Consider the following 12,536-nt stretch of genomic DNA (forward strand, 5'->3'; position numbering starts at 1 on the left):
CAAAGAGGTTTTTGTTCATTGGGATGTGCTACAGGTGCCACACAATTTTCATAGCCGTCGGACAATCGTAGCGGGACAGGGATCCGTTTAACCTATGTAGGGGGCGCTAAGGAGCCATTTTTCTGTTATCATGTATGGCGACTTTAAAATATCAAATTTTTCGCCAGGCCTGATGTGCGTGTAAAGTTTGGTGAGTTTTCGGTCACGTTTAGTGTCTCAAAAATGTGATCGTTTGCGGAGAATAATAATAATAATAATAACTAGAGCTGCGAGCAGCTATAAAGGGCCCTCGCAACCCGGGCCACGTTGGGGTATTTGCACGTCGGGGTACTGGCATGCTGCATCTAAATTTTAAACGTTTTTGCCATGCTTTGTGTTTGTAAAGTTTCATGGAAAGGCCAAAAATGATGCACAATTAACAAAATAAAATCAAAATGGATTGGCACATGGCTATATAGAATACTTTTTGAATATATTAGGCATGCCTGCCAATATTCACACATCTAGCTGAATCATATAATCGGAAAGACTTCATAAAAATGTCTAGAGGGCGCTATTGAAGCATTTATTGCAAATTTAATAAGAAATCTCTAAAATATTCATGCTTATGACAAGCCTGATGTGTGTGTAAAGTTTCATGAGTTTTTGCACATGTTTAGACCAAAAAAAAAAGCAGCATTTTACTTGGCAAACAATGCATCGCCATGAAACGGTGTGGGACAAAATAAATAACTTTCGATAACTTTGTATCTTAAACATCTTAAGATGAAGCACACCAAGTTTGAAGACAGTCGGATAAATTTTGTAGGAGGAATTCGTTAAAATATGACCCCTAAAAAAGGCCACAAAAAATGGCTACAAATCCCAACGTAAATCAAAATGGCGGACTTCCTGTTTGTTTTGGAAGATGGTTCCAAGAGACTATTTTGTACATCGTGGGCTCTTATGTATGCCTCTAAATTATCATAGCGCTAGGTGAAACGTACAACCGGGAATGCTTCGTTAAAGAGGAGTTTTTTTACCTCAAAATGTGATGACTTACGGGACTTCCTGTTGGGTTTAGCACATGGCACCAAGAGACTTTTTTGTACATTGTGGGCTGTTAAATTTGTCTCCAAATTTTCGTAGCTCGAGCTGCTTCGTACAACTGTGAATGCTTCATTAAGAGGGAATTTTTTCCTTTGCAAACTGTGCATGCCACGGCAACAGCGTGCGACGAAATAAAAAGCTTTCAATAACTTTTCATCTTCAACATTTTAAGATGAATCACACCAAGTTTGGAGATGATCGGATAAACTCTGTAGGAGGAGTTCGTTAAAATAAGACCCCTATGAAATGGCCCAAAAAATGTCAACACGTTCCAAAGTAAATCAAAATGGCGGACTTCCTGTTCGGTTTAGCATATGGTTCAAAAAGAGTTTTTTGTACCTTGAGGGCTGTTACATATGTCTTCAAATGTTGGTAACTCTAGGTGAAATGTACAGCCGGGAATGCTTCATTAAATAAGAATTTTGAAACACAAAATTTGATGCCTCGCCTCTGGCGGACTTCCTGTTAGGTTTAGCATATGGTTCAAAAAGAGTTTTTTGTAGATCATAGTCTGTTACATATGTGTACCAATTTTCGTGGCTCTCAGTTAAACGTACCACGGCAATGCTTTGTTAAGTAAGAATTTTGAAACTGTAAATTTGATGCCCCGCCACCGTCATATAGTATGTCAAAAACTTTAGATTTTTTACCATGATGTTGTCCCAGGTGTTGAGATGGTACAGCCCAAGTTTGAAGTCAATCGGGTTAACCGTGTAGGAGAAGCGGGCAAAAGTATGACCCCTGTAAATGTGCAAAAATGGGCCAAAATTGGACATTCAAATACTCATACCTCACTTCCTGTCTATTTTAGGGTACACATATCAAAGAGGTTTTTGTTCATCTGGATGTGCTACAGGTGCCACACAATTTTCGTAGCCATAGGACAATCGTAGCGGGACAGGGATCCGTTAAACCTATGTAGGTGGCGCTACAGAGCCATTTTTCTGTTATCATGTATGGCGACTTTAAAATATCAAATTTTTCGCCAGGCCCGATCTCCGTGTAAAGTTTGGTGAGTTTTCGTTCATGTTTAGTGCCTCAAAAATGTGGTTGTTTGCGGAAAAGACTAATAACAAAGAAAAAGAAGAAGAAGAATAATAACTAGAGCTGCGAGCAGCTATAAAGGGCCCTCGCAACCTGGGCCACGTTGGGGTACTTGCACGTCGGGGTACTGGCACGTTGGGGTACTGTCAAATCGGACAAGGACCATCTAAAATGTTTTTGACAAGCTTTGTGAGTGCAAAAGGCCAAAGATGGTGTGCAATTCCCAAAATAAATTCAAAATGGCGGACTTCCTTTTAGGTTTAGCATACGGCTACAGAATACTTTTTGTAGGTCTTAAGCTAATAGGTATGCCTCCCAGTTTTCACAAATCTAGGTCAAGTCATCTTTAGTTGTGTATCGCTTGAATCATACAATTGGAAATGCTCCATAAAAATGCATAGAGGGCGCTATTGAGCACAACGTTGGGTTACTCGCACGTCAGGGTACTGGCACGTTGGGGTACTGTTACATGGAAGAAGGACCATTTAAAATGTTAGTTTTTTCCATGCCTTGTCTGTGCAAAGTTTAATGAAAGAGGCCAAAAATGATGTATAATTCCCAAAATAAAATCAAAATAGCGGACTTCCTCTTTGGTTTGGCAAATGGCTACATAATACTTTTTTGTAGGTTTTAGGCTGATAGGGGTCTGTCCTAATTTTCACAAATCTAGCAGAATCATACAATCGGAAATACTTCATAAAAATGTCTAGAGGGCGCTATTTATTGCAAATTGCACAATAAATTTCTAAAAACTCATGTTCATGACAAGTCTGATGTGTTTGCAAAGTTTCATGAGTTTTCACACATGTATAGATAAAAAAACAAAGCAGCACTTTACTTGGCAAACAATGCATCGCTATAGCAGCAGCGTGCGACAAAATAAAAAACTTTCGATAACTTTGCATCTTAAACATCTTAAGATGAAACACACCAAGTTTGAAGACGGTCGGATGAACTTTGTACGAGGAGTTCGTTAAAATATGACCCCTGAAAAAGGCCACAAAAAATGGCAACAAATCCCATCGTAAATCAAAATGGCGGACTTCCTGTTTGGTTTAGCACATGGTTCCAAGAGACTTTTTTGTACATCGTGGGCTCTTATGTATGCCTGCAAATTATCATAGCGCTAGGTGAAACGTACAACCGGGAATGCTTCGTTAAAGAGGAGTTTTCTAGCTCAAAATGTGATGCCGGCCCCTGGGGGACTTCCTGTTGGGTTTAGCACATGGCACCAAGAGACTTTTTTGTACATTGTGGGCTGTTACATATGTCTACAAATTTTTGTAGCTCTAGCTGCTTCGTACAACTGGGAATGCTTCATTAAGAAGGATTTTTTTCCTTTGCAAAAAGTGCATGCCACGACAACAGCGTGCGACGAACGCAACCCGGACCACGTTGGGGTACTTGCACGTCGGGGTACTGGCACGTTGGGGTACTGTCAAATAGGACAAGGACCATCTAAAATGTTTTTGACAAGCCTTGTATGTGCAAAGTTTAATCAAAACGCAAAATATGGTGTGCAATTCCCAAAATAAATTCAAAATGGCGGACTTCCTTTTAGGTTTAGCATACGGCTACAGAATACTTTTTGTAGGTCTTAAGCTAATAGGTATGCCTCCCAGTTTTCACAAATCTAGGTCAAGTCATCTTTAGTTGTGTATCGCTTGAATCATACAATTGGAAATGCTCCATAAAAATGCATAGAGGGCGCTATTGAGCTATTGAGGAGTTCGTTAAAATATGACCCCTATGAAATGGCCCAAAAAATGGCAACACATTCCAAAGTAAATAAAAATGGCGGACATCCTGTTAGGTTTAGCATATGGTTCAAAAAGAGTTTTTTGTACCTCAAGGGCTGTTATATACCTCTACAAATTTTGGTAACTCTAGGTGAAACATACAGCCGGGTATGCTTTGTTAAAGAGGAGTTTTTTAGCTTAAAATGTGATGCCCGGCCCCTGGGGGACTTCCTGTTGGGTTTAGCACAGGGCACCAAGAGACTTTTTTGTACATCTTGGGCTGTTACATATGTCTACAAATTTTCGTAGCTCTAGCTGCTTCGTACAACTGGCAATGCTTCTTTAAGGATATTTTTTTTCCTTTGCAAACAGTGCATGCCATGACAACAGCGTGCGACGAAATACAAAGCTTTCAATAACTTTTCATCTTCAACATCTTAAGATGAATCACACCAAGTTTGAAGATGATCGGATAAACACTGTAGGAGGAGTTCGTTAAAATAAGACCCCAATGAAATGGCCAAAAAAATGGCAACACGTTCCAAAATAAATCAAAATGGCGGACTTCCTGTGAGGTTTAGCATATGGTTCAAAAAGAGTTTTTTGTAGGTCATAGCCTGTTACATATGTGTACAAATTTTCGTAGCTCTAGATTAAACGTACAACCGGCAATGCTTCATGAAGTAAGAATTTTTAAACTCTAAATTTGATGCGTCGCCGACGTCATATAGTATATCAAAAACTTTAGATTTTTTACAATGATGTTGTCCCAGGTGTTGAGATGGTCCATCCCAAGTTTGAAGTTAATCGGGTTAACCGTGTAGGAGAAGCGGGCAAAAGTATGACCCCTGTAAATGTGCAAAACTGGGCCAAAATTGGACAGTCAGATGATCATACCTCACTTTCTGTCTATTTTAGGGTACACACATCAAAGAGGTTTTTGTTCATCTGGATGTGCTACGGGTGCCACACAATTTTCGTCGCCATAGGACAATCGTAGCGGGACAGGGATCCGTTTAACCTATGTAGGTGGCGCTATGGAGCCATTTTTCTGTTATCATGTATGGCGACTTTAAAATATCAAATTTTTCGCCAGGCCTGATGTGCGTGTAAAGTTTGGTGAGTTTTCGTTCACGTTTAGCGTCTCAAAAATGCGATTGTTTGTGGAGAAGAAGAATAATAAGAATAACTAGAGCTGCGAGCAGCTATAAAGGGCCCTCGCAACCCGGGCCACGTTGGGGTATTTGCACGTCGGGGTACTGGCATGTTGGGGTACTGTCAAATAGGAAACCATCTAAATTGTAAACGTTTTTGCCATGCTTTGTGTTTTAAAGTTTCATGGAAAGGCCAAAAACGATGCACAATTAACAAAATAAAATCAAAATGGATTGGCACATGGCTATATAGAATACTTTTTGGATATATTCGGCATGCCTGCCAATATTCACACATCTAGCTGAATCATATAATCGGAAAGACTTCATAAAAATGTCTAGAGGGCGCTATTGAGCCATTTATTACAAATTGCACAACAAATCTCTAAATAAAATATTCATGTTCCAGACAGGTCTGGTGTGTGTGCAAAGTTTTGTGAGTTTTCACCCATATTTAGACTCTCAAAAAAGCATTTTTCTTCACAAACAATGCATGGCTACAGCAAAGGAGTGTGACAAAATAAAAAAATTCAATAACTTTTCATCTTAAATATCTTAAGATGAAACACGCCAATGAATGAAGACGATCTGATAAGTTCTGTTGAAAATATGACCCCTATAAAAGGCCCCAAAAAATGGCTACAAATACCAAAGTAAATCAAAATGGCAGACTTCCTTTTTGATTCAGCATATGGCTTTAGAAACCTTTTTGTAAGTCTTAGGCTGATAGGTATCCCAATTTTTACAAATCTAGCTGAATCATAAAACACAAAACATTTTGAAGTACCTGGTTAAGGCGAAGGGTAATGGGATATTTATAAGGTTTTAGGTGAATGAATGAGTATAAATTTATACGTATTTGCACGCACGCAAACGCACGCACACGCACGCACGCAAACGCACGCAAACGCACGCAAACGCACACACGCAAACGCACGCACGCACGCAAACGCACGCACGCACGCAAACGCACGCAAACGCACGCACACAAAAAAAAAAAAAAAAAAAAAAAAAAAAAAAAAAAAAAACACAAAACATTTGCAAAAGCTTCATAAAAATGTCTAGAGGGCGCTATTGAACCATTTATTGCAAATTGAATAATAAATCTCTAAAATATTCATGCTGATGACAAGCCTGATGTGTGTGTAAAGTTTCATGAGTTTTTGCACATGTTTAGACCAAAACAAAAAAGCAGCATTTTACTTGGCAAACAATGCATCGCCATGACAACGGCGTGCGACAAAATAAATAACTTTCGATAACTTTGCATCTTAAACATCTTAAGATGAAGCACACCAAGTTTAAAGACAGTCGGATAAATTGCTTCTTTAAGGATATTTTTTTTCCTTTGCAAACAGTGCATGCCATGACAACAGCGTGCGACGAAATACAAAGCTTTCAATAACTTTTCATCTTCAACATCTTAAGATGAATCACACCAAGTTTGAAGATGATCGGATAAACACTGTAGGAGGAGTTCGTTAAAATAAGACCCCAATGAAATGGCCAAAAAAATGGCAACACGTTCCAAAATAAATCAAAATGGTGGACTTCCTGTTAGGTTTAGCATATGGTTCAAAAAGAGTTTTTTGTAGGTCATAGCCTGTTACATATGTGTACAAATTTTCGTAGCTCTAGATTAAACGTACAACCGGCAATGCCTCGTGAAGTAAGAATTTTTAAACTCTAAATTTGATGCGCCGCCGACGTCATATAGTATATCAAAAACTTTAGATTTTTTACAATGATGTTGTCCCAGGTGTTGAGATGGTCCATCCCAAGTTTGAAGTTAATCGGGTTAACCGTGTAGGAGAAGCGGGCAAAAGTATGACCCCTGTAAATGTGCAAAAATTGGCAAAAATTGGACATTTAAATACTCATACCTCACTTTCTGTCTATTTTAGGGTACACACTTCAAAGAGGTTTTTGTTCATTGGGATGTGCTACAGGTGCCACACAATTTTCATAGCCGTCGGACAATCGTAGCGGGACAGGGATCCGTTTAACCTATGTAGGGGGCGCTAAGGAGCCATTTTTCTGTTATCATGTATGGCGACTTTAAAATATCAAATTTTTCGCCAGGCCTGATGTGCGTGTAAAGTTTGGTGAGTTTTCGGTCACGTTTAGTGTCTCAAAAATGTGATCGTTTGCGGAGAATAATAATAATAAGAACTAGAGCTGCGAGCAGCTATAAAGGGCCCTCGCAACCTGGGTCACGTTGGGGTACTTGCACGTCGGGGTACTGGCACGTTGGGGTACTGTCAAATCGGACAAGGACCATCTAAAATGTTTTTGACAAGCTTTGTGAGCAGTGTTGCCGGTAACGCGTTACTTAACGCGTTACTCAAAAAAGTTGCTTTCTAAAGTAACTAATAGTCTAACGCGTTACTTTATTCTACAAAGTAGTCTGATTAAAGTTAGTGTCCAGAGAATCAATGCGTTACTCCACATTTTCATGAAGAAGGCAAACTAATCTCACTGTTGTAACAGTCACAAACAACTACTGCTAACTACGAAGATGAGGCAGAAGTCATTGATCACCACACTGAATTCAGCCATGGTCTGGTCATGAATGGTTTGCACATTCAAAACAAAAGTGATGATACTTTTACTACTAGTTTTATTAACCAACAGGCACACAACACAACAAAAAAAGTGTGCATTATGGACCATAAAAGTGGTAAAAAAAATAATTTATTTCCATCCTCAACTGGTCCGTGAAGCATTATGGGATGAGGTCGTCTCCGCCCTCTCGCCAGGGGGAGTGACGTCAGACAAGTTACGTTTTCAGTAGGGGTGGAACAAAAAAACGATTCGACCGAACCATCGTTCGTCAAGGGGAGCTAAACGACCGTATCGGTTGCGAGTGAGGCTTTATGGTTTTCATAACAATAGCAAGAGTTCTGCGCCGTGCTCTACTTGTTTTGTTTACATTTCAGTAGCATCACCATTCAAGCTACTTCCGTGTTTCCGTGCTCGCGACACGGCGCGCGCGCGCGCAACGAGTGACAACATACAAATGGAGACAGTTAGCAGAAGCCGGTGCCGTACATCTCGGTATTTCCCATGGCTATCGAGTCCTCTCGGTGCACTTGTATGTCCCGGGCCGGCGTTGGTACTGCGCGCGAGCCAAAAAGAATAACTCCCGTGACGATCCAATGCATGGATTCAAACGACACAGGTATGTCCCACAGCCAACACACCAGCTAAGCTAAAAGCACACTGCAAGTATCTCATTTCTCAGTTTGTGGCTCCCTGTCAATGTCTACAACTAGCATGAGCAGCAGATAGGAGAACTGAGACGTGCCCGCGATTACGACAGCCCAAAAAACAAAATATAAACAGTAGTGATTCTGTGGTCATCATCGTGTCACAGATTAAAAAAACAAAAAAAGATGTCATACATTAACCAAAAATGAAAGTGATGACAAAAGAAAAAACAATTGTTAAATACAAAAATTGTTGATTAAAAAGGGAAATGAACTTTTGGAAATATTTTTGCATATATTAAGTGGTTAAAATGTGTTTGATAGATTTATTGTTCCATAAGGTGGCTTCATATTTCTTTTGGCTGGACGGTAGGTTTATTTCATGTCTTAAATTGATGTTTCTGAAATACTTCACAATGTGCAAATATTCTGTTTAATTGTGTTGGTGTCTGTCTAAAGGTTAAATATTTATATTTAACATTAAATTATCAACCTTTTGTTTTCCTGATCCTTATTTTGAAGAGAAAAAACAAACAAACCAAAAAACAATTATAACTGTCAATAACTACTAATAAATATTTAAACTGATACATGTGTACACACTGGAATAGCGGAACAAACAAACAATAGAGGAATTTAGGGGATTTTCATTTTCAACCTGGATAGATTTTTATTTTTTGTTTTATAAAAAGTATTTACGTTACAAGAAGTCAAGAGAGACTGCCTATTTTGTTTTTCATAAAAAAAAAACTTTATTTTCATGTTAAAAATACACTTTCAATAAAGTATTTGGAACTCCGTTTCTACTGCATTATTTTTATGTTGAGATGGTGTTATCGGCAGCTGCTGAAAGTAACTAAAAAAGTAACTTTTAATCTAACTTAGTTACTTTTAAAATCAAGTAATCAGTAAAGTAACTAAGTTACTTTTTCAAGGTAACTGTGGCAACACTGTTTGTGAGTGCAAAAGGCCAAAGATGGTGTGCAATTCCCAAAATAAATTCAAAATGGCGGACTTCCTTTTAGGTTTAGCATACGGCTACAGAATACTTTTTGTAGGTCTTAAGCTAATAGGTATGCCTCCCAGTTTTCACAAATCTAGGTCAAGTCATCTTTAGTTGTGTATCGCTTGAATTATACAATTGGAAATGCTCCATAAAAATGCATAGAGGGCGCTATTGAGCACAACGTTGGGTTACTTGCACGTCAGGGTACTGGCACGTTGGGGTACTGTTACATGGAACAAGGACCATTTAAAATGTTAGTTTTTTCCATGCCTTGTTTGTGCAAAGTTTAATGAAAGAGGCCAAAAATGATGTATAATTCCCAAAATAAAATCAAAATAGCGGACTTCCTCTTTGGTTTGGCAAATGGCTACATAATACTTTTTTGTAGGTATTAGGCTGATAGGGGTCTGTCCTAATTTTCACAAATCTAGCAGAATCATACAATCGGAAATACTTCATAAAAATGTCTAGAGGGCGCTATTTATTGCAAATTGCACAATAAATCTCTAAAAATTCATGTTCATGACAAGTCTGATGTGTTTGCAAAGTTTCATGAGTTTTCACACATGTATAGATAAAAAAACAAAGCAGCACTTTACTTGGCAAACAATGCATCGCTATAGCAGCAGCGTGCGACAAAATAAAAAACTTTCGATAACTTTGCATCTTAAACATCTTAAGATGAAACACACCAAGTTTGAAGACGGTCGGATGAACTTTGTACGAGGAGTTCGTTAAAATATGACCCCTGAAAAAGGCCACAAAAAATGGCAACAAATCCCATCGTAAATCAAAATGGCGGACTTCCTGTTTGGTTTAGCACATGGTTCCAAGAGACTTTTTTGTACATCGTGGGCTCTTATGTATGCCTGGAAATTATCATCGCGCTAGGTGAAACGTACAACCGGGAATGCTTCGTTAAAGAGGAGTTTTCTAGCTCAAAATGTGATGCCCGGCCCCTGGGGGACTTCCTGTTGGGTTTAGCACATGGCACCAAGAGACTTTTTTGTACATTGTGGGTTGTTACATATGTCTACAAATTTTTGTAGCTCTAGCTACTTCGTACAACTGGGAATGCTTCATTAAGAAGGATTTTTTTCCTTTGCAAAAAGTGCATGCCACGACAACAGCGTGCGACGAAATAAAGAGCTTTCAATAACTTTTCATCCTCAACATCTTAAGATGAGTCACACCAAGTTTGAAGATGATCGGATAAACTCTGTAGGAGGAGTTCGTTAAAATAAGACCCCTACGAAATGGCCCAAAAAATGGCAACACATTCCAAAGTAAATCAAAATGGCGGACGTCCTGTTCGGTTTAGCATATGGTTCAAAAAGAGTTTTTTGTACCTCGAGGGCTGTTATATACCTCTACAAATTTTGGTAACTCTTGGTGAAACGTACAGCCGGGTATGCTTTGATAAAGAGGAGTTTTTTAGCTCAAAATGTGATGCCCGGCCCCTGGGGGACTTCCTGTTGGGTTTAGCACAGGGCACCAAGAGACTTTTTTGTACATCTTGGGCTGTTACATGTCTACAAATTTTCGTAGCTCTCGCTGCTTCGTACAAATGGGAATGCTTCTTTAAGGATATTTTTTTTCCTTTGCAAACAGTGCATGCCATGACAACAGCGTGCGACGAAATACAAAGCTTTCAATAACTTTTCATCTTCAACATCTTAAGATGAATCACACCAAGTTTGAAGATGATCGGATAAACACTGTAGGAGGAGTTCGTTAAAATAAGACCCCAATGAAATGGCCAAAAAAATGGCAACACGTTCCAAAATAAATCAAAATGGCGGACTTCCTGTGAGGTTTAGCATATGGTTCAAAAAGAGTTTTTTGTAGGTCATAGCCTGTTACATATGTGTACCAATTTTCGTAGCTCTAGATTAAACGTACAACCGGCAATGCTTCGTGAAGTAAGAATTTTTAAACTCTAAATTTGATGCGTCGCCGCCGTCATATAGTATATCAAAAACTTTAGATTTTTTACAATGATGTTGTCCCAGGTGTTGAGATGGTCCATCCCAAGTTTGAAGTCAATCGGGTTAACCGTGTAGGAGAAGCGGGCAAAAGTATGACCCCTGTAAATGTGCAAAACTGGGCCAAAATTGGACATTCAGATGATCATACCTCACTTTCTGTCTATTTTAGGGTACACACATCAAAGAGGTTTTTGTTCATCTGGATGTGCTACGGGTGCCACACAATTTTCGTCGCCATAGGACAATCGTAGCGGGACAGGGATCCGTTTAACCTATGTAGGTGGCGCTATGGAGCCATTTTTCTGTTATCATGTATGGCGACTTTAAAATATCAAATTTTTCGCCAGGCCTGATGTGCGTGTAAAGTTTGGTGAGTTTTCGTTCACGTTTAGCGTCTCAAAAATGCGATTGTTTGCGGAGAAGAATAATAATAAGAACTAGAGCTGCGAGCAGCTATAAAGGGCCCTCGCAACCCGGGCCACGTTGGGGTACTTGCACGTCGGGGTACTGGCACGTTGGGGTACTGTCAAATAGGACAAGGACCATCTAAAATGTTTTTGACAAGCCTTGTGTGTGCAAAGTTTAATCAAAACGCAAAATATGGTGTGCAATTCCCAAAATAAATTCAAAATGGTGGACTTCCTTTTAGGTTTAGCATACGGCTACAGAATACCTTTTGTAGGTCTTAAGCTAATAGGTATGCCTCCCAGTTTTCATAAATCTTGGTCAAGTCATCTTTAGTTGTGTATCGCTTGAATCATACAATTGGAAATGCTCCATAAAAATGCATAGAGGGCGCTATTGAGCACAACGTTGGGTTACTTGCACGTCAGGGTACTGGCACGTTGGGGTACTGTTACATGGAACAAGGACCATTTAAAATGTTAGTTTTTTCCATGCCTTGTCTGTGCAAAGTTTAATGAAAAAGGCCAAAAATGATGTATAATTCCCAAAATAAAATCAAAATAGCGGACTTCCTCTTTGGTTTGGCAAATGGCTACATAATACTTTTTTGTAGGTCTAGCATAATCATACAATCGGAAATGCTTCATAAAAATGTCTAGAGGGCTCTATTTATTGCAAATTGCACAATAAATCTCTAAAAATTCATGTTCATGACAAGTCTGATGTGTTTGCAAAGTTTCATGAGTTTTCATGTGTATAAAAAAAAAAAAAAGCAGCACTTGACAACTGTTACATGGAACAAGGACCATTTAAAATGTTAGTTTTTTCCATGCCTTGTCTGTGCAAAGTTTAATGAAAAAGGCCAAAAATGATGTATAATTCCCAAAATAAAATCAAAATAG

At 38.9% G+C, this 12,536-nt stretch overlaps 1 protein-coding gene across 1 annotated transcript in view; it reads left to right on the forward strand.

Moving 5' to 3' along the window:
• The first annotated feature begins 7,811 nt into the window (after positions 1-7,811).
• tmc3 (transmembrane channel like 3) overlaps positions 7,812-12,536 on the forward strand; it is a 587,484-nt gene continuing 582,759 nt past the window's right edge. Inside the window, exon 1 of the mRNA XM_077518216.1 lies at positions 7,812-8,207. Within this exon, the coding sequence (XP_077374342.1) occupies positions 8,185-8,207 (23 nt within the window). The 5' untranslated portion in view covers positions 7,812-8,184. The remainder of the gene's footprint in view (positions 8,208-12,536) is intronic.

The sequence above is a fragment of the Festucalex cinctus genome, chromosome 4 (assembly GCF_051991245.1).
Source record: "Festucalex cinctus isolate MCC-2025b chromosome 4, RoL_Fcin_1.0, whole genome shotgun sequence".
Taxonomy (NCBI): Eukaryota; Metazoa; Chordata; class Actinopteri; order Syngnathiformes; family Syngnathidae; genus Festucalex; species Festucalex cinctus.